Consider the following 27,872-nt stretch of genomic DNA (forward strand, 5'->3'; position numbering starts at 1 on the left):
AGTGTAAAGAATCACAACAGATTTCTGTGTATTGACTTTGTATCCTGCAACTTCACTGAATTTGTTTATTAGTTCTAACAGTGTTTTGATGAAGTCTTTAGGGTTTCTATATATAATTTTATATGTGTATATATTGTAGAATGATTATCACAATAAGGTTAGTTAACCCATCCATGACTTCACATAGTTACAATTTTTTTGTGTGTGGTGAGAAATTTTAAAATCTACTCTCTTAACAACTTTCAAATATACAATACAGTATTGTTAACTGTAGTCACCATAAGATTGGTCTATAGTTTTATCAATAGGAGAAAGAAGTCAGTAAACTAAGAGTTATCTACCTCCTTGATTAACTTGCTGTGTGATCTTGGGCCAGTCTCTGGCCTTCTCTGGACCTCCTTTTCCCTACCTGCAAAGTGTGGGTTTGGACTCAACTATTTCTGACCACCCATCACAATTCTGTGATTCTGGGACTAAAGAAAGCAAGATGGCAAGGGCAACATAGTGTGAGTTTCCTCACTGGGAAAGATTCAATCTAATCATAATAAGAAAAAAAAAAAGAATCAAAATAGTTGCCTCCATTTATTTGACCATGCTTTCCAAGCCTGTGCTGTGAGCTTTGTGAAGGTAGTCTTACTAAATCCTCATAATAACCCTAGGAGGTGGGCACCATGTTTATTCTTTTTTTCCAGGTGAAGAAACTGAGCCTCAGAGATGTCAAATACCTTCCCAAGCACAGAGTCAGTAGGTTGGGACTCAGTCATAGATGTCTGTCTGCATTTGGAGTTTCTTTCTGCTTTGGGGAAGCCCAGAGCCCAGAAGGTGTGGTGGATCTGATCCAGCTGTGCTCTTAGGGCCAACTGTCCTTTTCAAATGTGCCTTCCTTTACTTAGATACCAACATCAGTGCTATTTAGGTTTTTTCGATGACCTTCCTTATTTTCTCCCTATTCTGTCTTATTCAGCAAAATGAATGAATGAACGTTTCTTATGATACAAATCTAATTTTCTTCTAGAAATGAAACTGTTTATCTTTCTTCTTTGTTTCTCAAGCCAAAAGAATATTTTCCTCTTTTCTTGGGAGTTCACTTATAAGTTAAAATTTTAATGAAAAGTTTCATAATTCAACAATTAGAACAAGGATCAGGTAATAAGGGAGTAAACTGTGAACACCCCGAGAACACCCTCTTCCATTGGTTGTCTGAGCCAAAGCTTCGGAAGCTTCCCACCACATACTCTATTCCCAATGCCTTTCAATTTCTCAGACATTTCCCTTAAGATCTTAAGATCTTAAGACTCAGGTCAGATGTCCTAAGATTAGGGTCCTAAGATCCTTAAAGACTCAGGTCAGATGTCACTGCTCTTGTGTTACCAATTAATGCAGAGCATGCTTTTTTTTGTAAATTTCTGAGTTCTGCATTTAAATGTTAAGCACCTCTTAAACATTGAAGGCGAAGGCCTTATCGCACTGATCTTTGCAACAGCTCTGGATGTGAGCTCCCATGTTGCATGTAATATATGCTCAATAAAGGTTTTGCAGTATATTAGTTTCATACGTATGTGTCAAAAGCTAAAAAGTTCCCAGGCCCTTTGGCTCAATTATCCCCATGGCAAGAAATTTATCCAAAGGAAGTAATTGAAGATGAGAAAGGAAATTATACAGAAAAGTGCTGTAAAATATGTGTTTGCTAAATATTGGAAACAAGCGAAATGTTTATTAATAGGGTAATGATGAGTAAGTTATAGTACATGATCTTGATGGAACATAATTCATTCTGTCATTGGTTAAACAAATATACTGACTGCCAAGGAGTGAGAAATAGAAGGAGTCAGATGCCTTCAATGAGTTCACAACCTGGCAGAGTCTTCTGAAATAATTACAAAACTATATAGAAACAGAGGGCTATTTGTGGCCTAATGTTAAGAGAAAAAAAAAGCAGACTATACGGGCTTCCCTGGTGGCGCAGTGGTTGAGAGTCCGCCTGCCGATGCAGGGGACACGGGTTCGTGCCCCAGTCTGCGAAGATCCCACATGCCGCGGAGCGGCTAGGCCCGTGAGCCATGGCCGCTGAGCCTGTGCATCTGGAGCCTGTGCTCCGCAACAGGAGAGGCCACAACAGTGAGAGGCCTGCGTACCGCAAAAAAAAAAAGCAGATTATAAAACTGTCTGTACATTATGATTGCAACTCGAAACACATGAGAGTGTGAATGAGGTCTGGTGGGCAGATGAAGATACTGTGTGGGTAGATTATAGATGATATTTTCTTTAGCATCATCACAATTGTTTTTCAAGCTTTAAAATTTCAGTCCATCCCAAATGTTTACTGAGAAAGGGAAAACTGCTCCTGGGACCCTGGCTGTCCAGGTTGGCAGTGGCATGAATGATGGGGTTCTCTCCAGATGGGGTTGCCACCAGTTGATTGGGAGGAAATGTTCCAGGCAGTCCGGGAGGGTTGGGTCAGGAAAGGCTATCAACCTGTATATCTACAAGTGTCCATTGAGCGCCACTGTAGGAGCCAGCCTCCTCTGTGTCTGAGCTACATCACGCAGCAGAGCCCGCAAGGCCCTTCCAAGCTCTGTCAACAGCACCACTTAAGCACAGTGCCAGGTGGAGGAAAAGCTGAAGTCTGGGAACCAGACAAGAGGGTTGGAACCTGCAAGAGTTAGAGGCTGGTTCCTCATGCTGGAAAGGATGCTTCCTACATGAAAAGTTCTATTATGTCCATTCTACAGATGAGGAAACTGAAGTTCAGTTGGCCCCAAATTACCCAGCAGATAAGTGATAGAGTTGGGACTAGAAACCATGCCTTCTCAGTTTGGGCCACTGTTTTTTCTGTTTATCCCCCTGGGCTCTGGAGCAGGTGGCGATGCATGTGGCTGGATTGAAGAGACCTGACTGACAAGGTGGCTGGAGTCCTTTGTGAAGGGGAGGTACTGGCGAATCTGTTGGTGGAACCACATGACGGAGGGTGTCAGAGGCCAGGCATTTGAGCTTGGACTTGATGCAGTAGGTGCTGGGGAACTTTTGTATGTTTGGGGACATGACAGAGGGGGTTTAATGGTGAAGAGGCTGGTGGTGTGTGCTGGCTGGTATGATCAGGGTAGGGCTGGGCTAGACGCAGGTAAAGTTGGTGGGCAACTCTTGTTATATCTGATCAAAGCAGCACCCACCCCTCCAGCTTCTTGGAAATATGTCTTCACGCATCTCCAACCACAAGATTGGAATAGGAGCTGCCATCTTATCTATGCCTTCCCTGTGGATACTGCCACCTGGTCCAAGGATGAGAATCTGATACAAACTTGGCCAATCAGAGCCCTTCCCTGGGAATTTTGACCTTGGGATCAGAGGGATATAGGTCTCATTCCCTCTCTGATGACAAAACTGTGTTATGTGAGTCTGGAATCTCTGTTACCACTCAGAGATTTGAGAGTCAGAGAGACGAAGTTCTAGCTAGATTCAATCTCTAGTTTTCACTCACTCTGAGGATTTGCCACCCCCCTGCCCATGTTACAATGCAAATGATACTGCCTCTTTTCAGGCTAAATTAATCTGAGTTGAATTTTTTAATTTGTAAACAAGAAACTCTTGACATTGGCAATAAGAAACATGACTATCCTTTATCATTCAGATTTTGAGCACAATTCTAAAAAATACTTTCAGGATTGCTTTTGGGCATCAGGCCCATTGTTTCTTGCATGTAAGAAATTTAAAAATCTGTCCTAATTATTCAGTGTCAGTCTCAGAAGCTCCAGGCTTGCTGGAGAGACAAGGTTTTCAGAGGAGGATGGATGTATTTCCATCACTGGTGTAATGAGTGAAATTGCTGCTCAGAACACTTTCTCGCCTGCTCCTTTGTGATTCAGACGGGGACAGGGAGAAACTGACGTGGACGGGATGGCCACACAGGACAGCCAGGCATTTCCTGTACAGGTGGTAAAGGTATCTTCTGAACTTCTCTCCAGCAAATGCATAGATAAGGGGATTAAGGCAACAGTGGGTAAATGCAACTGTCTCAGTCACACTGAGGGCCAACCTCAGATCCCTCTTCATGTCACAGTTGGGAAAGAAATCATAGAGGTTGAGTGTCTCTAAGAAAATCATGACATTGTAAGGTGTCCAGAAGAGGAAAAACATGATGACCACAAGAAAGATCAGCCTAATGGCTTTAGCTTTCTTTTGGTTTTTGCAGGAAAAAAGTGTTCGCATGATTCTGAAGTAACAGTAACTCATAATAAGCAGGGGGAGCAGGAAGCCAAGAAAATTTATTTCTACGTTGCGGAGCACAGGCCAGATTTCCTGTAGGACCTCGGGGTAGTCACCAAGGCATTCGTTTTCTTTCTGTTTGGTGAACATGAACTGGGGTGCAGCCACCAAGATGGCGGCTGCCCAGACGCCAAGGCTGATGGTGACACCATGCTGCACAGTCCGGTTGTTCATGGAGTTGGCGGCCAGGACAATGGCCAAGTACCTGTCGATGCTGATGATGGTGATGAAGAATATGCCTCCAAAAAACCCGATGAAGAAGAAGGCGGTGGTGAGTTTGCACACGGCGTTATGAAGGCCTTGCTCGTTTATAAGATAGTGAGTCCAGAAGGGCAAGGTGGCTACAAAGAGCAGATCAGAAAAGGCCAGGTTCAGGAGGTAAACGTCAGTGATGCTCTTGGGCTTCTGGCTATTGGTGAGGGCAAACACCACCAGCAAATTTCCCACCAGGCCAAAGGCAAAGACAAGGGAGTAGAGTATGGCCAGGAAGACAGTTCCCAAGGCCACGATGTCCCCCATATCACAGGCTTCTGCAAGCTCATCATACTCAAAGTCTTCTAAACTTGATTCAGGGGAGATGGTGGGCATGGTGAGCACCTGGATGAGAAAGGAAGACAACTAGTGGCATTAGTTCTCAGAGAAACAAGGTTGGAATTCTGCCCCTTACATAGGCAGACTGGAAGAAGCAAACATTTGGCTGGGTGTCTAACCAGTACCTTTCCCAGTGTCATGCGTGCTATCTTGTTTAATCTCTGTGATGGAGGCTATAAGAGACCCCTTTGACAGAGAGGAAATCAGTCCCTGAGAGGCTGAGTGACTTGCCAGAAACTATGAAGTAAATGACTCAGTTAGCACTTGAATCTAAGCCTTTTGAAGCTTGAGACAGATCTTTTTTTCTTTGATTTTCAAAAGTCCATCTGAAAGATAGCGAGCTTGACCAGGGTGTGGATGGGGGACAGAGGACGAGTGAGTGGGGAGGAGAGGGGTGTGGTGGTGGGGACGCCGTAATTCACACTTCCAGTCCAAGCTTCCATTCTCCACCCCCTTCCTTTCTCCTGCATGAACACTGAAGAGAGAGGTCCTAGACACTGCGGAGCCCTGGGCAGGCCTGCACCCAGAGGCTCGTCTTTGTCTTTGAGAGCCATTTCTTTCCCTCTCCCTCTTGGAACCAACTAAGTCTTTCTGTTCCTTAAGGGATAAGACATAGAGTCAGACACCCTAGGGTGGTTACCTTGCCTTGATTTGCCCAGGACTCTTCTGGTTTTAGCACTGAAAGTCTCACATGTCGGAAACCCCTCAGTTCTAAGCCAGCTGGGATGGTCAGTCATCCTACAACTCCAAGAGGGAGTGTCACCATCATCCAGGCCTTTGCAGTCATGAAAGGGCTGATGGATCCCAGATGGAGGCCTGTGCTCAGTTAGCTTGTTGCCCTGGGTCTTGGGGGCTAAGTAATCTGATAATGACCAGCCCTGCACTTCACTGTGACCTGGCCTCCCCCACTGTTCTTGTCCTGTTTTTTTCTGGACAAGAATAGAAAGATAAGACATTTCTGCTCAGGTTGGGAAGTGACACTTGTCCATCCCCTCTTCTCCCAGCCAAGATTCACTCCAGAGGCTGCAAGGGGAACCCTTTTGCCCTGGTCCTCTGGGACTCCCTCCTCTTCCTTGTGATACCACAAGATAGGCCCTCAGAAACCTCAGTGCACACCTCCTGGTCGTCACTGCCTCCACTCAGCACAACTAAAACCAAAGCTCATGCTTCTTTAACCAGGGGAGTTTCCACACCCCGCTACATACTTTTCATGCTGGTTTCACCAAGATGGTGTCTCTGCCAAGGCGAGGGCCCCCCCAGCCAGGGCTTTGCTTCTCCCTTCCCAGCCTCTGCTTAGTGTCCTGGCCCAGCTCTGCGTCTCACCCAGACTCTTCCGGGCGAAGTGGCCCAAGCCTTTCTGACCTGGGCCGTCTCAGGCTGGGATGGAGTTCTCAGCCCCAGGGAACTGTATGCTTTCTTTGCTTTCAGCAGCAATGCCCTTTTCTCAGAGAGGAGCCTCTGGCTATGACCTTAATCAATAAAAGTTAAGTTGAACCATATAAAATGGCTGATATGCAACCATTTTTGAGTGACATAAATGTCAGTTTCAAATGGCTCAGCTGAGATGCCGGGCGGCCGGGAGTGGCCGCTTGGTGCAGGTGACTTGTTGCTGGAGCCCATCTTCCCAGACAGTCAGCTGTGTAGGAACACAAACAGTCAAGCCCTTGTAGTCCTAAGTTGCGGATGCTGGGGGTAGCCCCCCCTCTTCCTGCCCCCCACCCCGGGTCAGGAGCTGGCAGAGTTGACCTCGAGAGGAGTCCAAGGACAATAAAAATCGTTTCGCATCTCTTTTGGGCCTGTGTTCAGTCCTGAAAGCCCAGGAACTTGGTGCTTTTGAATTGGCTTGAGTTTTGCCAGATCTGCATGTGGTGGGTTTGATTTCCACTCTTGGCGGCATGCCTCACACACAGGGACCTCCTACAAATCTTCGGGCAGGTGTCCCTGGGTCATTGGGAAGAGTGGAGAGGTGGGCTAGAAGGGGACGGGCACACACTTGGCAGCCCTGAGCCAGGTGCCCAGCAAGGAAAGGGGAGGGACTGGGGACCTCCTTGCCACATGCCACCTGTTTATTTCTGACATCCTGGCCTTTTCCAAGCTCTTCCTGCACCTTCCCCATCCTCTCATCATGAATATCCCTGGAGCCCTTCAGCAGGGCAGTGAACTTTCCTTTCAGAATTATAGAGAGGATTAAATAGGTAATAACATGAAGTATCTAGAACTTGATAGCTTTATCCAGGCACCTTTTCAGGAAAGGTGGGCCTGAGCTGGGTGGACCTTTTATTTCTGGATCCTCTGAGATGTCCCAGGATTGGGCCAGGAGCCTGAAGATAGGGCCTCCTGGTAGCAGACAAGAGCAGGACTAACGCCCTTGGGGTCAAAGGGCTGCCAGAGATCAACTGGCTTTCACTCAGGCTGCACACTGGCCTCCCAGACCCTGAGGACACCAGAAACCAAGTGCAAGAATCCAGTGAAGGCGCAGTGGCTAAGAATCCGCCTGCCAATGCAGGGGACCCGGGTTTGAGCCCTGGTCCAGGAAGATCCCACATGCCGCAGAGCAACGAAGCACGTGTGCCACAACTACTGAAGCCCGCACACCTCAAGTCCGTGCTCCACAACAAGAGAATCCACCACAGTGAGAAGCCTGCGCACTGCAACGAAGAGTAGCCCCCGCTCGCCGCAACTAGAGAAAGCCCGCGGGCATCAGCGAAGACCCAACACAGCCAAAAAGAAATAAATGAAATAAAAAAAAAAAGAATCCAGTGAAATAAGCCTTCACAGCATCTACTAAGCGAGGTTCATATAGACAGGATTGCAAGGGGAAGGATAGGTGCCGGAGTGAAGCACTAACACAGGTCCCACCACACTAACTGAGGCTGCACCGCACACGTCTCCTCAGTTGTCCTTGGGTCTCCTCACCCTCTGTTCTGTTAAGTCAACGTTTTACTAAATGGTGCTGAGCTGGGAGAGTCTGGGTTGAACCTAGAAGCTGAGCTTTGAATACACATGGGTTTCACACCCAAGTTGAAATGAATTTTGTAGAACCTGCTTTAAAAAACACCAAGCAGGCTCTACTGCTGATCCTGTTCTACTTCCTCCAGTCACTTCCTTTTCTCAGGCCTGCTCACTTATTTTTTAACTATTTTTTTGGTCATCATTACCCACTGTTTCCAATCAGCTTCCCTTTTCTACACTTCCCCTCTCATTAGCTGGCCCCCATCCGCTTTCTTCTCCCCAGCGTCTTTTTCGTGTTGCTTCCTCCTCTTTTTTGGCTTCATGTCCTGCTTAGTTTTCTAGATTCAATGAGTCTTCTTTTGTTTGTTTGTTTACCTTCCTTGCTCTCTTTTTATGGCTTTTTAGGCCCTTGAGTACATGCGGGTTTGAGGTTCAGTCTAATGCCAATTGTGAGGCTTAATTTTTTTCCTTTGGACCAAACAAAACTCAGGAATTGCTTGATCCCTGATCCCAACTTTCCCCGTGGGGGTACCACTAGCTCTTGAGGTTCTAGAACCTGAGGTTATCCTCAGAAAGCCCCAGTTTAGGAGCGAAGGCTGCCGTTCCTGGATACCTGCTAAGTGTCATGCTCCAGACACAAGACCCCATTTAATTCTCACCACAACACCTCATGGGAAATGACTCTGCCCCCTTGCAGAATAACCACCAGCGGCTCAGAAAGATTTGGATAATTTGTCCAAGGGAGCAACACAACCAGGATTTCAACCCAGATGCGTCTCTTCACAAAGCCGTGTTCCCTGCCCTGCACCATGCTTTCCCTCTTGGAGGGGAATTCTGCATGTTACTGCAGGCCCTGTCTCTAGAATGAGAACTGAAAAATAGTAGAGGTGACCCCCTTTAAAGGATAAGATTCAAGAAGTGACCCTGAACACTCTTCCTGGGTTTCGCCTTCTAGACTCAGGACCCAGAAGGCTGACCCTCAGTGAAACGGTGGGTGGGAAATGGAGGGGATGGGGATATTATTTGCCTCTCTAGCCATGACTAGGTGGTCCTCACTGCCAGACCCCCAGAACCTAGCTCTCAACAATGGTAGTGAAGAAATGGGAATCCTTTTCTATGGAGAAGGAAAGGCTGAAGGCTAAAGGGTCAGCTTATTTCCTGTCTTCAAATACACAGTGATGCTCTCCAGAGCCATGTACTTCAGAGGGGTCCACATACCCTGAAATAAGCTGGCAGACCCTGGGCAGCTCACTTCCAGCTCAGCCTCAGTTTCTTGATGTATGTAATGAAAGCCCTGGACCGGACCATCTCTGAGGGCCTGGCCAGCTCTGGCTGCCAGTTTTCCAACAATGACCGAACAGAAGGAAACAGTTTTAAAGAGCAGCATGAGTCCTGGGTCAGGGGAAGCGTGGCCTCGTGTCCACAGAGTGGCTGCTCAGCAGCCTGCGAAGCTTCTGGGCTCACAGGCGGCCAGCATTCAGATGAGGTTCTGTTTGGAGACAGAGAGCTGAATTAGTTAATTTTGAGTCCTGACAAATCTGGAATTCACCTTGGGCCACGTAGGAAGGTTCTCAGTCTGGCCCCAAGCCCACACCCCTGGCTACTTGGGACCCTGAGTTTAAGGACCTGATGGTTTTCCAATTTACAATGACAGCTATTTTTTATGAGACCCCTCCTTAGGATGCAGAGAGAGCAAGGCCAAGAACGAAGAAGAGGGGCAGATGGATGGGCCTTGAATTCCATGCTGAGGAGCAGTGGGCACATTTTACAACTTGCACCCCATCCTCCACACAAGTAGATTGAGTGACTTTCTATTCCTGCGGCAGAGTCCACCTAAAACAACTTGGCGTGACTCACCCACCAGCATTTTATACGGGCCAAAACACACCACAAGCCAAGACCAGTAACAGGAGAAAACCACACATGGAGTGAGGCCCCTCTGCTCGTGTGTGAGCCACCCCTTCACAGGACCTGACCCTGTTCTTGGTTTGCCACACCTCCCTCTGCTTTCCTCCTCAAAGTCCTTTATGGTATTTATTTATCTCTGTTAAAATGAACTGTGAAATTTAGAAAGGAAATGACTATGACTTTCCTTTTATAATAACTGAAGAAGAGATGGACTTGCTTATTAATTAATTTTTGATTAAGCCAATATCTGTTAATTATCTTTACCATACACTGGTGTAAGGACAAGTGAAAATTAAAAATAAGAGGCTTGGGACTTCTCTGGTGGCGCAGTGGTTAGGAATCTGCCTGCCAACGCAGGGGACACAGGTTCAAGCCCTGGTCCAGGAAGATCCCACATGCTGCAGAGCAACCAAGCCTGTGTGCCACAACTACTGAGCCCATGTGCCATAACTACTGAAGCCCGTGCACCTAGAGCCCATGCTCTGCAACGAAGAGAAGCCTCCGCGAAGGGAAGCCCATGCACCGCAACGAAGTGTAGCCCCCGCTCAGCACAACTAGAGAAAGCCCGCGCGCAGCAACGAAGACCCAATGCAGCCAAAATAAATTAATTAATTAACTCAAAAAAATAATAAGAGGCTTAATTCTCCCTGTTGGAAATAAGGGACAAGAGTCCACTTGCCTCCTTTTTCTTAGAGTATTTATTTTAGAAAACATGTAATTGTACCTTCTTTCCTCTTTGAAATGTGGATATATATCCTTTAGAAAATGTGATCATTTCCTCTGTCAGCTTCAGAGCTGGGAGCCATCTCTTTGAAATGCAGATATTGAGGTGCCCAGGCTCCCAGTCCCAGAGGGAGGGCAGGAGCCTGACTTGGGCAGGAACCTGGCTCCAAGTTACACAACTACCTCTGATAATAAAGGGATGAGAAGTTTGTTTCTCCTCTGGATGAAGCCAACCAACTAATACAGATGATGAACCCAATGACCATGGTAAACTTGGGATGAACTGTGTGTGACTGTCAGGTTCTCTTACTTGAGCACCAGTCATTGTGTATCTTGAGAACATGTGTGTAAGGGGTTGTATCTGGTCATATACCAGGGTGAGATTTTTTGTGTCTTTACTACCTCATAGCAGATTGCCTGTGATGCACATCACATTTAATGGTTATTCAGTAATGAAAGAGTTTTCTTTCTCTACCATATTCATGGAGAGATTTTTCTGGGTTGGAGATTTTGTTTTTCATTCTATTTCCCCAACAGTAGGCACTGTGCTCAATTCTGTAGAGGTAAAAATGTCTAAGATGTAGTCTCTGTGAATTTTTATTATTGTTTAGTAAGAGTATAAGAAAAGTGATGGGAAACCCAAGGATTGGACCATTTAAGCTGAGTCTTAAAGGCTGGGAGGGTCTTCCAGCTTGATAAAGATGGCGGTGGGCATGGGGTGGGGTGTGGTTTGAAGCCAAAGGCACTGAGAGTATGAACATAAGGAGGTTTCCTGGGTCCACGGCCAGGCAGAGAGGGTGTGAGGGACTATACAGAAACAGAAGGAAGTGAGGATTGTGGGGTTAGGAGGGGCCAACCTGTTCCCGGAACCTTCAGGAAAGTTCACTTTAGTCTGAGTGGAGGGCTCAGGAAAGGATGCAGAGAGAAGGCAGAAGAGGGGAAAACAGAGGAGCCTCAAATTCTACACTGAGGATCTATAAGGAGAAATTATAAAAGACTTTAATAGGCCAAAAAATCTTTATTGGGTGTCCTGTCTAGCACACCCTTTGGGGCCATCTCCCCCTTTCACTGTCTGAGCTAATTTACAGATGACTGATGATGATGCGATAATTCTTGTTCATGGAAAAAGAAATTGTGTCTGGTGGTGATGCATTTGATAACTGCCATGTGGATAGGGGCCAATTTTGCATTTATCTGTAAATTCATCTCAGCATTTCTGGTAGTATCTCATCCATGCTATTGCTGTGGCTATGGTCTGTTCATTGTTATTGCTGAATAGGATTGCACTGTGTGAGTGCCCCACGATTATTATCTGTTCTATGCTGATGCACCCCTGGGTGGCTTTCAGTTTTTGAACAATTCTGTCACGAACCTTTCTGTGTGTGCATCTACATCTCCTACAGTAGAAATGCATTTTAAAAATGCAAACCAAAAAGCAGACATACTGTATATAAACCCACATATGTGAAGGTCAGAAACAGGCAAAGAAAATCCACAGTGTTTAGGAATGAATACGTAGGAGGTAAAACTACACGGACAAAGAAGGAAGCAATGACCATAAAAGTCAGGAATGGGGTGATTTTGGGGAGAGCAAGGGTGGTGATCAAGAAGGGACCTGAGGGAGGCTGCCGGGGGCTGGCCTGGTTCTCTGCTGCTGCCTGGATGTTGGTTTGGTAGCAGATCAATTTATAAGCTGTTGACCTGCACACTGTCCTTTGAGTGTGTTATGTTTCCCAATGAACATAGGTTTAAGGAAAAAGATGAAGAGGGCCTGGGAAGATATTTAAAGAGATGTGGTATAGGTTTTCTTCCCTGCCAAGAGTCACAATTCACTCACATTTGTGACCACTCATACTTTCTTTCTGAAGATGATGTTTTCCAATGACACAAACCTTCTGAGCCCAAATGTCCTCACAATGATGATAACAGCATACATCAACGTTGAACATCAAAGTGCGTCAGCAATTTGTTATTAAAATAATTTTCGTTATAAATGCAATAGTTGCTCATTATAAAAAATGCAGATATTGGGACTTCCCTGGCAGTCCAGTGGTTAAGACTCCGAGCTTCCACTGCAGGAGGTGTGGGTTTGATCCCTGGTCGGGGACCTAAGATCCCATATGCCTCACGGCACAGCCAAAAAAAAAAAAAAAAAAAAAAATGCAGATGGCACAAAAAAGCATGGAAGTAACAGGAAAGAAAAAACTCAAAACTATCTACAATCCAACTTCCCAGAACCAACCACAGCTAGCTTTTAGCTTCTTCCATCCAATCTTTATGCATATTTTAATATTCACATTGAGTATATGTAAAATGCAAATGCTATTTTAAAAACTTTTTATTATACAATTTCCAAACATATATAAAAGCAGAGACAACCTCCATGCACTAATCGCCCAGCTTCAACAATTAACAACTCATGATCAGTATTTCATCTATTCCCCACTCACGCCCTACTGGATTATTTAAAAATAAATTCAGGGACTTCCCTGATGGTCCAGTTGTTAAGACTATACACTCCCAATGCAGAGAGGGGGCCTGGGTTCAATCCCTGGTCAGGGAACTAGATCCTGCATGCCGCAACTAAGAGTCCACATGCAGCAACTAAAGATCCCTTGTGCCGCAACTAAGACCCGGCACAACCAAATAAATAAATATTTTAAAATAAATAAATAAATAAATCCAGATGTCATAACATTTCACGCATAAACAGTTAAATGTGAGTCTCTAAAAGAATAAGAAAGAAAAAAATAAAATTATTTTTAAAAATAATAGGGAGTTCCCTGGTGGTCCAGTGGTTAGGACATTGTAATTGATTTACAATGTGTTAATTTCTGCTGTAGAGCAAAGTGATTCATATGTATGTGTGTGTATGCATATATATTCTTTTCCGTGCTATACCGTAGGATCTTGTTGTTTATCCATTCCATATATAATAGTTGGCAGATGCAATTTTAAATGATGCTTTTTTTGAGCATTTCTCCATGTCCCTGAAACGCAATTACTAACACTTCTAATCATATTCCACTATGTTAAGCATATCATAAATGATCTAATCACTCACTACGCCCCATCACCCCCAAGCCCCTTGGACATTTAGGCTGCAACATCCTCTGGAAAATGGTCTCACTTGTTGGCATGTAAAGCAAACCAGCATCATTAACCGACTTTGACCTCTGACCACAGTGCCCCACCCAGCTCGCCCACAGGTGCTGAAAGAGTCCTCTGCTCCTACCTGGGCTGGACCTGGGAAGGGAACCTCTGGATATGCCAATCAGCCGCCCTGTCCCACGCAGACTCTGCCAGAAAGTATTTCCCTTTCCTTCCCTCTGAGAGCATCTTTAATTGCAAAGTTAGCCAATAGTATCTGGTTTCCTGTGAGGTAGACTATCTTTAGATGCTGCCACAGGCAAGTTCTGAAACTCCAGGCTGGAGGCCAGCTGGGACAGGAGTGCCTGAAGTTACAGACCTGGAAGACCCAAGCCTGGAGCAGACCAAGAGGGGCTTGGAGGGAGTGATAACTTAGGGGCTGTGTTATCTCCCTCACATGGGTGGAGGGCAGGGAACAGTATAGCTCTTTTAATGATGTGCCTTCAGGCAAGCCCAGAAACTGAGCCTCAGTTTTCTTGTCAATAAACAGGAGCCGATAATACTCACTGGACAGCATTGGGGCGCAGATTGAATGAGCTACAGCTTTTCTCCTCAAAGTGTGATCCCAGTTAGGAGCTTATCAGAAATGCAGCGCCTCAGACCCCCACCCTAGGCCTCTTGAATTAGACTCTGCATTTTTTTGATGCCTTATAGATTTTATTTGTTATAAAGAAAATTCATCTCTATATGTATCTTTATTTTTTTATTTTTTTCATGTGACTTGCTTTATTGTGATATCTGCTCTGGGACCGAACTCACAATATCTCTAAGGTATGCCTATATTGTTTTATTAAAAAAATTTTTTTCTATTGAAGTATAGCTGATTTACAGTATTTTAGGTGTACAGCAAAGTGAGTCAGTTATACATACATATACAAATATATATATATATATATTCTTTTTCAGATTCTTTTTCATTTTAGGTTATTACAAGATATGGAATATAGAGACTCTGCATTTTAATGAAATTGTTAGGAAATTGGTAAACACATTGAGTCTGAGAGGCGTTGGCACAGAAAACACCTACTGAGTGCCTGTTACCTGATGGATACTTAATAATTATGTTTCCCCTCACCTCCCTCCTTCAAGGCATCTAGTGATTCCCTATACCCTGCAGTCAAACCCAAGTTCTGTATCTGATGGGCAGTGGCACAGGCTCTTCCAGCGGGATGTGGCACCTGGCTGGGCCCTGTTGTACAGGCCGTGCTCCTGCTCCCTGCCCTGGCCAGCTGGTTCTTTGACTGTAACTCATATCTCAGCCACCTCGGCTGCACTGCCTTCCCACCACTTCCTTAGCTGCCTGAGTCATATCCAAGGCCAAGCCTCTTCCTAGTCCATCCCTATCCCAGGGCCTAGCCAGGGTCTGGCACCAGTGGGCCCTCAACACACGTGTTTATCGCGTGGTTAGTGACCACACCCCCACAAGACCTTCCCTGGCTGCCCACTGCCCTTCTCACAGCTTGTGCCCAGTGTGCCCCTAGTCTCCTATGCTCTGCTGAAGGTGGGGCTGCACTGCAAGCTTCCACCTTGCCTTCTCCCCATCCCCAACGTGGACTCACCGGCCAGGACCAGCTGTGGCTGGGATTGCAGTGCTATGGGTTGGCTGACCTGCTGGCATTTGAGGAACTCCACTTCCCCATTTCCTTTCTCGGTCTCCCCCTGGCCTAAGTGTCAGGCCACCTTTCCCTGCCTTTGGCCAGGCTAAAATTTGTGCTAAAAATAATCCAAAGACTGCTGCTAGACACCCCCAGGTGGGAACTCAATATAGAGGAGCCTGCCCCACTGAAGACTGACAGACTTTACTCAAATACCTCAAGCTGCAGGAAACTTCAGATACTTGTTAGTGCTTGTGGACACTTTTTCTTTTTCTGTTTTTTGGCCGTGCCATATGGCATGCAGTATCTTAGTTCCCTGACCAGGGATCAAACCTGGGCCCCCAGCAGTGGAAGCGCAGAGTCCCAACCACTGACCTGCCAGGGAATTCCCTGTGGACACTTTTTCAGAATGAGTGGAAGCATAAGCCACCTGGACAGAAAAAACATCTGAAGAAGTTAAATCCCTCTTTAAGGAAATTATTGCCCAAGTTGGATTGCCTGCACCCTTCAAAGTGACGGTTGCACTGTCTCCAGTATAACCCAACAGGTATCTAAAGCATTGCATATTGTTGGAAACTACATTCAGCCCGAAGACCACAATCAACAGGAAAAACTGAGAAAATGAATCACATATTCAAAGAGAGCATTGCTAAAATATGTCAAGAGACCAACTTGGTATAAGGTCTTGCCAGTTGCCCTGCTATGGATTAGAGTGGCTCCCAGAAGTGAGCCCTCCAGGAATATTGTGTGGTAGGCCATTCCAGGTGTCTGCCAGGGCAGGAGAATCTGTAGATGTCTTAAAGGACCTAGCAGTCAACAACTATGTTAAGAATTGGGCACTATATGAACTTCTGTTCATGAATTTGCTTCCAGTAGGTCCACCTATCCAGCTGAGATGGTACTGCACCCCTTCCAGCCCAGGGATTGAGTCCTCCTCAAAACCTGGAGAGAACAAGTACTGGGACATCAACTTGCCACTAAGTGGACAGGACCATACAAGGTGCTGCAGAACACCCGCTCCTCATTTTGATAAATTAGCCAGGATAAGACCATGGATTTACCACACCCGAGTAGAACTCACTCCTCTAGAAACTGGACAGGATGAAGAAAAATAAACTTGGCCTTGTGGGACATTAGAAGATCTTAAGTTGCTGTTTCGAGTCAAGTCTCTTACCAGATAAGTACTGATGACTCTTGCTCTTCTCTTTTGTTTCACTACACTGGTGACAGCCACCTGTTAGAAAGGAAATGCTTTAATAAAACTATCTCCAAGTGTGGCCAAAGAGGGGAAATAACCCTCTTTAAAGATATAAAGAACCTGCTGTATTAAAAAAAAAAAGATATAAAGATAGCATAGCACAGAATTTCGTGGGTATCCTTATTCCAAGTTCATGTATACATTCAAGTGCTTGTCTAAGTATTGTGAAGGACCATAAAAAGGGGATCCAATGCAAACTGTTCATGCCCAGCCTGGGCCTTGGGAATACTTCCAGTCCCAAACTGATCAATTCCATTACACAATCACCCCTTCATGGCCTCTGTTCAGCAGGAAGTAGCCAGGGTGGTCATCACCCCTTTTTCCAGAAGACTGTGGAATGGACATTGACAGGGGAGAATTGTAATAGAGAAGAACAAACCTGACACCATATTGGATCTATTCCTTTAGCTCTCACATTTGTGCCCTGTTTGCTATGCTAAGTTATTCTGGCTCTGCACCTTTGTGAAAGAATGATGCCTATAGCCTGAAATACACATAGTAGCCCTTTCTCAAGGCTCTGCCTCCCAGGCTTGACCTTTAAAGATGTAACACTTTTCCATTCATATAGAGATAAAAAGGTACAGAACAGAGAATAACAATTGTCTTTTTGGAGGAATATCATGACCAGACCTACGTGGACTGCTACAAGAACAAAGGATTATCACATCCCTTCTGGGTTCTGGCCAGCACCAAGCAATCTGCAATGGCCAGCCACACCTGGTCCTCTTTTAGTATAAAAGAACTCTGAGTTCTTACTCAGGTAAAATGGTTCTTTGGGACACTAGTCTGCCATCTTCTTGGTCTGCTGGCTTTCCAAATAAAGTCTCTATTCCTTGTCCCAACACCTCATCTATCAATTTATTGGGCTTTCATGTGGAGAGCTGTACAAGCTTGGACTCAGGAACAGGGTGAAGGATGCTTTAACTAACCTTGTTGTGGTAAATATTTTGCAATGTATACGTGTATCAAATCATCACATAGTACAGAATAACTTATACATTAACACTTGAAGTTACATATTATATGTCAATTATATTCAATAAAGCTGGAAATAAATACTGGGAAAAAATTTTTAAACAAACAAAGAGAAAATGTGTCTGTCATTCTTCTCCAGGAGTCTCATTTGGGTTGAATTATTTCTAAATCTCAGTAGAATGAGGCAGAAGTCGTACAGGCTCATCTTCAAATTGAAGCAAAAGTGTCCCTTTATTCCAAAACAAGTCTTCGTTTGCAGGCTAACTCTTAAGTAGTGTTTGGTAACCACCCCTATTCTGTATTGCACTTTTGTACATATGCCACGCATCACCACCCTGACTCGTTCGCTCACTCACTTATGAGTATTTATTAAGCACCTCCTGCATGCCATACCCTGTACATAGGGCTGGTTGCTTGTGACATAAAGATGAACAGGGCAGGGTCTCTACCCGATCCCTCCAGTTTCGATCTCAGTTTGGCTTCCACACTTCAAGGTTGCAAAAAGAGGCAGCTCAGGGAACATTGAACAATCAGCAATTATCAGAAGGACAGGGGAGTGGTCTGTCTTGCCTCTGTCCACCAAGCACTGTCTTCTCCCTCCTTGTGTCTCCACCTCTCCCCAGCATTCCCCAAGGCCCAGAGCTTCAGGCTGGGCAGGCAGTCAGCACGGGCCTAGAGGACAGCCTTTGGCTGTGGGAGTCCCCTTGATTCTACTCAAAGCACATGGCTTTGTTGACAAAAAAATCTGCAGCAGTTGCATTCTTGGGAGGGAGTGGCATGTGCAGGTTACACTGGCAAGCCTTTGTGTTACAGTTCTGTGAAGAACCTGCAGACCCACAATGATCTTGAGTCACATTATCATGGTTCAAATCCTGACCCTGCCACTCAAGCCTCGGTCAAGTTATTTCTCTGAGCCTGAGTTTCCTTATTGTAAAAAATCAGGCTAATAATCCATGTGGCATGGATGGTGTGAGGACTAGCAATGACACATGTAAAGCACATCATACGGTGCTTGGAATATTGTGGGCCCTCAGGAAATGAAGAATTACTACTCAAGGCAAGAAGGTCCCAAACAGGGTAATAAAAATCTGCATTCTGGGGATACATGGAAGAAGGAACACTCTCTTTCTAAGAGGTCTTGGTGAAGCATTCACCTGGGAGGACAGGCCAGAAGGACCAAGCTGTACAGAGTCGAGAGGGTGGGTTATGGGCCTCACACATTGGGGAGTTGCTCAATGTGCCCCCTTCTCCTGGGGTCTCCAGGGCTTTGATGACAGGCAACTGCCTGTCCCCTTAGAACCCTCTTCACTCTCTGTGGTCCTGTTCCATCCCAGATGCTCCCTCGGTAAGGATTCTTGAGTGACGGTGGGTAGGGAGGGACTTAAAGTATCTGGGCCTGTGCTGGATGAGTCTTTGGAGGGATACAGAAGGCAGGGTTAGTTCTGGATCAGCTGCTGTCAAGAAGCAGGGGAATTCAGTGACTGGGAGTCTAATAACTTTTGCCTGGGTGGTGGGAGTATTGAAATGGGCTAGAACTGTCCCTGGTAACGGGGCAGCAATCACCAGTGCTGGTCCAGGTGTGTATGTGGGAGGGTGGGGCTAGTCTTTTAGTTGTTGTGGAGTGGCCCTGTCTGAGCATCTGTGATGTTCAGGTGGGAGCTTAACAGTCAGGCAGCCAACAGGGGAGTTTTCCCTCTTTTCCTGTATTAGGGAATCTGATATGGTCAAGCCCACAGAATGGGGACAATAAGAAGGATGACCATGACTGCACGTGCAGCTCAGGCCACGGTTTACAAAGCTCTTCCATAGGCACCATCTCCCTTGCAGGGTAGGAAACTGAGGCCCAAGGAGGTTAGAGTAACTCCAGGCCACTCAGCTGGTAGGTTGAGTGGAGTAGGCAGGAAGTCCACCCCAAGTCAGAAATTTACATACATGCAGTGTCTGGCTGTTTCTCTGCAGGTTACCGAACCCAAAGCAGATGCCTCTGGGCAGACTCAGGGTCGACGACCATCACTCCTTCCTAAAGGGCTTTCCCCCTGGCCTTGAGAGAAAAGCAGGTGAGGGGGGAACAGGGAATAGAGGGGTTGTTGATGGTGGGGCTGGTGAACATTCCCTCAATGGAAGCTTTGAGGCTCCCCTTTGTGGTTGGCACATGAACTGCTGGCCCAGGCCTGGCTGAGGCAGGTGTGGGCAGCAAGGTCCCCTCCAGGGCCCCAAGTCAGGCAGGCCCTGTGCCAGGCTCACCATAGTCAGGGGCTCAATTGACCCTCAATCCATTGACCTGTGAGCTGGGTGTTCTCAGCCCATCATAGAGACGATAAAACAGAGCTGAAGTCAAAGTTTACCCAGGAAAAGAGTGCTGAAGCTGGGCATTTAGGCCTCGCCTCGTCCAGTGATGGAGCTACGGGTATCACACAGACTCCCCTTCCCAATTCTCAATTTGTAAAGGCTGTTTAAAGTCAGACCCCCAGCTAGGCTGTGGGACTAAGAAGTAATTTTTGGGCTTGATAAAGGGCTTCCCAGTTTTATAAAGTGTTTTCGCATTCTTTATTTCTTGTAGGCCTCACAGAACCCTGTAAAGCAGGTTCATGAGGCATGATTATCTCCACTTTATAACCAAGAAAACAGATGCAGAGATAACAACAGGTAAAACATAATAATCATCATCCTAGTTATTAATGTTTACCATGTGCCAAGCTCTGTGCTAAGTGTTTTGCAATTGTTACCTTGTTTAATACTCAAACAACACTGATACTGTTCCCATTTTACAGAAAGGATGTGAAGGCACAGAAATGGGCACAGTTCAGGACCTAGAGCTGCAGTCTGACTTTGGAATCCGAGCTCTTCCTTACCACACCGTACTGACACTTGTGATTCACTGTGAACCACAGGTCTGGTAAAAGATGGACAGGAACTGGATTCTGCCTTCTCTGATGCCCTGGGCAGTGTTCTTTCTACCACATCACACTGGCTCTGTTGTCCTCTTTCAGCATCCTAAGGTAATAATACAGGTGAAAACTTAAAAAAAAAAAGAGAGAGTAAGACCAGTTACACTCAGTTCTTTGAGGAGAAAAAAAAGCATTGGCAAGATGAATGAGGGTATGATGAATTGCGAGATTGGGATTGACGTATATACACTAATGTGTATAAAATGGATCACTAATAAGAACCTGCTGTATAAAAAAATAAATAAAATTAAATTTAAAAAAAGAGATGAATGAGGGTAGACTCAGGGCACTGGGGAGGGTGTTTATGGGTACACTGCCAGAGGGGAGGTCTGGGCTGTGCTCCAGGCCAAGCTCACGACTTAGCCTGGTTGTATCTCCCTGGAGTAGGAAGCACCCTGTTTGTAATTCCACACTAGTTGCTGTAAGTGCTGTCTGTCTCCCTGAGTATTCTTCTAAAGCTTCTCTGTGCCAGTGGGCTGGTCTCTCTGGGGAGCCATGGCTTCAAAATTGCAGTGTCTAGAGCTGCACTGTCCAATGCAGTGGTCACAGGCCACATGTGGCTGTGGAGCAGTGGTGATGTGGCTAGTCTCAATTGCACTGTCATGTAAGTATAAAATATTTACCAGATTTTTTTAAGACTCAGCATAAAAAAAAGAATGTACCATATCTCATTCATAATGTTTATATTAATTACATGTTGAAATGATAATATTTTAGAGGTATTGGGTTTAATAAAATATTTTGTTAACATTAATTTTACCTGTTTCTCTTTACTTTTAAAATCACTACTAGAAAATTATGTGGGTGGCTCTTGCTGTTGGACACTCCTGGAAGACATTGATCTAAAGCTTTTGGTCCTGGTGAATGTGCTTATGACATCTGCCGGAAGCCAGACACTCCTCAGAGCTGTCCAACAGGGAAGGTCTGTTTGTCCCACCCTCTGTGAGGTGTTGGAGGTGGCCAGGGGCGGATGGCGGTGGGGGAGAGGTGACCTTAAGGCTTTGTCTCTCTGCCAAATGGGCAAAGGGTAAAGTTCCTGCAGCCCAGTGGCAGGGGAACAGAGGAGCAGCATGTTTTCTGTGTGAACCACCCTTCTTAGTTCGCAGGATCCCTTGGTTTAAACTCATGTTACAGTATACTCCAGCAGCTATGAACTCATTTCAGTTCCTAAGATTCTAAGCTTTTTCTGGTCTTGGCCCCTCCCTCCCCTCCTCTCCCTACTTGGCTGTCTCTTTAGATGGCAAGTGGGTTCTACACAGAGACCCCCTGACCCGCTCAGCTGCATTAGGTTTCCCCACTGCGTCAATTCTCTCAGTCCTTTATTTCCTCTTCACAGGACCGGTCCCACTTCACCACCACCCTCTTGGACATGGAGTGTGTTTGATGTCTGTCTGCTCATTAAACAGAAGCATCAAGAGGGCAGAGACTGTGTCCGTCCACTCCTATGTCCTGGTGCCAACATGTTCCCCTTATAACAGGGAAGAACAAATCTGACTCCATAGCAGATGTTTTTTTTACTCTAACCTTTGTATTCTATTGCTTTTGCTTCCGGTTAAGAATGTTGCCTATAGCCTGAGATACATAGGATAGCCAGTTCTCAAGTCTCTGACCTTTAAAGATATAACACTTTGCCATCCCTATAGAGATAAAAAGTTTCAGAACAGAGGATGACATTTGTCTTGTTGGAGGTTTACAGGAACATTTTGACCTGACCTACATGGACAGCTGCACATTTACCTCATCGTCGTCATTTCCTGTGGCAGCTCCCAAGGGAGCCGCGGTCACCCTCAGGCTATGGAGTACAACCCCAGCTTGGGAGGGGCAGCCACTGCCCAAGGTCACCACATGGTGAGTGCCTGAGGGAAGCCGGGCCGGGGGGGGGGGGCGGTTCGCACACTTGGGGCCTTCCTCCTCACTGAAGGCGGCCCCCCCCTTCCTGTGTCCCTCTCAGAGGGGCCGTGGTCACCCAGTCAAGGCCAGCTTGACCCTGTTCTTTGGGAGACCCCATGCTTCTTGGGATGTGGTATCCAAGCCCTAAAACTCTCAAAGTGTTTGTGCTTGTCTTGGGAACCCCCTGCAGGGCCAAGGGGAGACAACCTAGGGGGCCAGGTGGCTGGTGGGTGCAGGCACTGGGTGCAGGGGTGGGGGGCACTGGACCTCAAGCTTGGGGCTCTTTCCCACCAGATGGAAGAGTGGGAGCAGGAAGCAGTTCTGCTCGGAAGGCTCCAGAAGCCGGGCAAGGCCGGGTGGACTCAGCAGTTGCCCAGCAGGTGTCACCCTCCCTCCTCTCCAGGCCGAGACCTGGGGACCTGCACCCTGTTCTGAGGCACTGCTCACCTCACCTCTCAGGGGTAAGGAGCTAGTGAGGAGAGCACTCAGGTGCAGAGACAGACAGACAGACAGACTGGCAGAAAATAAGTTTGACAGGCAGGAGCAAGAGCGAGCAGAAGTCAGGCTTCAGGAGAGAAAATGCTTGCCTTGAAAGGACTTCTGCTAGAGAAAGGCTGAAAGGGATGTGCTGAGGGAACATTTCAGAAGAACAGCTGAATCCATTCACCGAGCACCCCTCCTGCCCCCGCATGATCAGGAGCCCTTTGCAGGCAGACCTGAAGTCAACGCACCTCTTTTAACGCAATGGGTGCACACCTCAAGCCCTGCTTGGCTAGGCTTCTGCCTCGCACCAAAACACACAGAGACGATGGTGACACTGACTCATCGAGTTTGCCAAAGACAAGGAAAATGGTAAAGCAAAAGAGCAGACAAGGAATCTGCTGAAGACAGAGGGAAGCAGGGATCCGATGAGGGAGGAGGGACACAGAAGTTAAAAGCCCCAGTGGGGAGGAAAAAGCTGAGGCCGTGAGGTCCACTAGGCCGCTCTCCAGGGCCCTAGGGAACATCCAGGGCAAGGGGCAAGGCAGCTGGACAAGGGGGCCAAGACTCAATCCTGTACTGAATGGATTTTTCGCTAGAGACCCCCATGGTAAAGCTGCCTGAATAGCTTTGAGAGTCCTTGAATTCAGCTATGCACCTAGGACCCCCATCCCAAGGGTGGTCGTTGGACACCCCATACTGTGGGTGACCAGACTCCAGAAGGATACCTGCTCAGGTGACACCTGGGCTGGAGAAACAGTCAGGCAGACCTTCAGAAAGGCAGGCAGCTGGCACACAGAGGATTCATGAAAGTGCTTATTCTTCTCTGTCTTTATTTGCAGCTGCTTTACCCCTGACTCTCTGTTTGCTGGGTAACCGATTCTGAACAATTCGTACGGGGCACACAGGCTGACACTGGGGCTCATGGATGACGTCATTAGGAGCCTCACTGTGACCAAAGGGCACACACTGCATCTTTCCTGCGCAGTGAGTCAGAGCCATACGTAAGTTGACCGTCCGTGGCATGGACAGCTATTTTCGAAACACTTTCGAGTCATTCTTTCAACCCTCCCTCTAACTGTGTGTGAGAAGCAGGGCTGGCTGGCCGGAGGGCTAAGCCCACGCGTGTGTGCCCGTTTCCCACCCAGCATGATGAAACGGAGGGACCACATCCCCCCTAGGACCTCTCCAGGCTATACACCTATTGTGCTTGCCTGCTCTTTGCCTGACCACCCAGTTCTAGCAGGTTTATCCAATTCTCTTGTAGATACACTACATGGAACCCTGAGCTGGAGCTGGGGCCAGGGGGCGCAGAACTTTGAATCCCAGAGATTCAGTCTGGAGGCTTTCCAGAGACACATCTATGTCAGATCCTGGGAGGGAAAGAGAATTTCCAGGTAATATAGGCAATGAGAAAGTCTAGGGGCACCCTCCTGGTACAGAACACCTAAGATGCTGGATAATTATTTAACAACACCTTTTAAAATAAATGACTGGGGGACTTCCCTGGTGGTCCAGTGATTAAGACTCTGCACTCCCACTGCAGCGGGTGCAGATTCAATCTCTGGTCGGGGAACTAAGATCCCACATGCCACACGGTGCGGCAAAATAAAATAGAGTAGAATAGAATAGGATACAACACAATACAATACAGTAAAAATAAAATAAAATATATAATACCGATGTGGCAGAAAAGCAAGCGAAAACCTCAGAGCCTGGGATGCAAATCCAGAAAGGTGAGGGCAGCTGGAGCCTTCGTCGCCCTGGGCACCCTGTGGTGCCTCAGGCCAGGAGCCTGGTCTTCATGGGTTGTGCCTCTGCAGCAAGGAGGCTGGAGACAAAGTCTGGGCTGCGAAGGGTGGGAGCCTTGTCTGAGGCCCACACAAAGCAGGATTCCACAAAGGGCAGCCCCCTCAATGCCTGTCTTAGCTCTGTCCCCAGAAAGCAGAGGCTGAGGCAAAGCCTGTGTAGCAATGCCGTATTGGGATGTATGAGTCAAGGGAACAAAGTGAAGGAAAAAGGAAAGTGGGGCTGGGAGAGGAAAAGCAGTATGAAGTGGTTTGTTCCTGAGCTGGCCACAGCTTCACAGAAATCCAGACAGGAATGTGAATCAGGCAGCGTGGCAGTGTACAGAAAGTACACTGGTCACCAGGTCATGTGGGACCTCTGCCAGAGACCCAGGGAACCTCTGCCTCTTAGAACAGTTACCTGCAGGGACAAAAGGCAAGCAGTTTAATCCTCAACTCTTTGTCTTCTTTTAAGTCTCTTTGGTCCACATTTCCCCTGTGGGGCGTTCACTTCCCTGCATTTCTGGGTTGTGTAACCTGGGCTCTCGGGGCAGTTGCTGGGAAAGCCAGACGCCCCATGGATGCAGGCAGGTCAGACCTAGAAGCAGAGCTGTCAAGTCTCCCAGTGCGAAGGACATGACGGAGGCTGCCCTACAGCCTTCACGTCATCCCTGGGGAGGCTAACACACCAGCAGTACTTGGAACTGAGGCTGGGAAGGCGGAAGCCTAGACTTACAATGGCAGAGACCGTATGGGCCACCACTGGGGCACTGCGGCTAGGAAGCAGCCAGTGTTCAGAAAGGCAGCAGGGCAGAGCAGTTCTCGGGAGGCACATAAGCTGGGTCCAGTATGGAAACAGCTGGGTCCATAGAGATGGGAAACAGATGCTTGATTTATAAAGGACTATTTACAAAGGTACGGGCAAGTAGAGGCACCACAGGGACTAGTGCAGTAACCTAGTTCCCACAGCATAATGGCAAAATGAACTGCTACCACCTTTAGGCTTAAAAGGACAAAGGCAAGGAGAGGTTTCCAGAACTGGATGGAGTCTTGTACAGTAGATTACCTTGAGAGGAGCAGGGATCTTGGAGGGAGGAAGCTAGTCAAGCTGAGGCAGCTTCACAGGAAGGAATCCAGAGGATTAAATACCTGATGTGGTCCAAATAGGCAGAGCAGGCTGGAAAAGGGTTTACTCTAGAGGGGTAAACTGAAGCTCTCTGGCATCACCATAGGTAAAATTCCAAGTAATACGAGTTCACAATCAAAAATCAAAACACACATGGAACTGAGCCAGCATGGATCAGAATTAACCAAAAACATCAAACCTCAAGACCGGACCCATGAGGACTTTGGCTACAGAAATTGTAAATAAAGACTATAAAATGAGTATATTAATATATTGAAAGAAATAAAGAAAGATAGTGGGATATGATGAAGAAATACAAGGCCATGGAAAGTAGTTTGTGTGATATAAAAACCAGTAGATGTTCTGGAAATAAAAAATACAAAATGACTGAAAATATAAAAGGCAACAGATGAGTTAAGGTTAAACTCAGGAGAAGAAGAACTTGTGAACTTTAAGAAAGATCTGAAGATACTACCAGAATGCACTGCAGAAGGACAAAAGGGGAGAAAATATGAAGGAAGGTTAGGAGGCGTTGAACACAGAATGAGGAAGTGTGAGCCTGTGTCTAACAAAAGTCTCAGAAGACTGTGGTGGGCAGACTCGAAGATGGTCCAATTATCCCCCCTCCTGCTATTCACACCCTTGTGTGATCCCTTTCTCTTGAGCTGGGCAAGACCTGCAACTGGATTCTAACCATGGAATATGGATGTGGCAAAGGTGATGGGATATCATTTCTGTGAGTTTTGTCACAGTAGATCGTACTGTCTGTCTTGCTAGTAGACTCTCTCAATAAACTCTTTCCCCACAGGGTCTGATCAGGAACGGCAGCTGGTGCATCTTGGAAGCTTGTCATAGTCTATGCTTGAAAGTTCAAGGACAGAAGAAGGTGAAAATCACCTCAATTTCAAGGTGTGATGAGCAGCTGTTTCTCAGTGGGGAGGGGAGAGGACAACACAAGACATGGGTAAGATGTCCAGTGCCATCTCTAATGTTTAGCAACCACGAAACAAACAAAAGATTGAAAAGGATGAAACAGTCATACTTTGAAAGAGGGTCTGAAGAGCAGCAGGATGGGGTGCTAAGCCTGAGATTTCCAACGCCAGGTGCACACACAAACTTTCACTCTCTGGTATAAAAAACGAATCATAGCAATGAGTTGACAGCTTATTAACAGGTGGGATTCCACTCCATCCACGGGCCATTGTTAATGGCAGAGTGCCATTTTTGAGGTGTTAGCGAACCAAACTTGGGTCCCCTAGCTCCTGTGCAGTAAAGCCAACCTACTGACACTGGGTTGTGGTGAAAGAAAGTGCAGTGTTTATCGTAAGATGCCAGACAAGGAGTCTGGGGCAGCTAGTGCTCAAAAAACCTGAACTCCATGATGGGTTTCAGGGAGGCATTTCTAAAGGCCAGGTGAGGGAGAGGGCGTTGAGGGGTATGTGATCAGCTCGTGCACAATTCTCTGATTGGCTGATGGTGAGGTAACAGGGTGGTGTCACAGGAGTTAACATTATCAATCCTCAGGCTCCAGTAAGTCTGGGGCCTACGTTTTCATGGTCATCAAAGTAGTTAACTTTTTCCATTTGGTGGTGGTTTTAGCATCGTAAAACCACTCAGGAAATGTGCAGCAAATACTGTTATCTAGGTACACCAGAGGGGAACTAAAGCAGAGGACTTGCGGGGAGGGGTCTGTCCTGGGAAGGCCCCACAGGGTCCTGCTCAGTTACAGAGAGAATATAGTTTACAAAAGCAAAATCTTCTCCCAACCCAGAAAACTTCTCCACAAAGGTAGCAGAGGAAGAAAGCAGTTTTATTATTGAATATACTATATTAAACCAGAATGTGATCGCATAACAGACAATCCGCAAAGAGATTGCAAAGATGGAAAGTAATCGCACCCCCCTACATAGCCAAGCAGATACAGCCCATTACACACACTTTCTCAAGGAGAACAATAACTAGTCCCCTAGTAAGAGGAGCAGTACCTTTTGTCACACGTAGTTGGTTCCAAATTTACCTAAGTAATCGGGGAGACCCCTTGTGTTGGCTTTAATCAGAAGAGAAACGAACTTCTCATTGCAAATTGGAACAGAGACTACCAAAGTTAGGTTCTTATCCTCCCACAGAAACTGGGAGGTGGTTTGCATTTCAGAAAGATGGCTCCCAGGTCCTCAGGAAATGATCCTCAATTATGAGGTCATTATAAAGATTTATGTACATTTGAAA

General features: G+C 46.5%; 1 protein-coding gene across 1 annotated transcript; it reads right to left on the minus strand.

Moving 5' to 3' along the window:
- Positions 1-2,071: 2,071 nt before the first annotated feature.
- On the minus strand, positions 2,072-13,792 carry CX3CR1 (C-X3-C motif chemokine receptor 1). The gene is made up of 2 exons (XM_032650399.1): positions 13,673-13,792; positions 2,072-4,860 (listed from the first exon to the last, which is right to left on the minus strand). Exon 2 carries the CDS (start codon positions 4,849-4,851, stop codon positions 3,775-3,777), a length of 1,077 nt encoding a protein of 358 aa, XP_032506290.1. The 5' UTR covers positions 4,852-4,860; positions 13,673-13,792; the 3' UTR covers positions 2,072-3,774.
- Between the last annotated feature and the right edge of the window lie 14,080 nt (positions 13,793-27,872).

Source organism: Phocoena sinus, chromosome 11 (assembly GCF_008692025.1).
Source record: "Phocoena sinus isolate mPhoSin1 chromosome 11, mPhoSin1.pri, whole genome shotgun sequence".
Taxonomy (NCBI): Eukaryota; Metazoa; Chordata; class Mammalia; order Artiodactyla; family Phocoenidae; genus Phocoena; species Phocoena sinus.

Bases quoted from the DNA above. Each gene is read 5' to 3' on its own strand.
- CX3CR1 (XM_032650399.1), bottom strand. From the start codon at position 4,851: ATGCCCACCATCTCCCCTGAATCAAGTTTAGAAGACTTTGAGTATGAT.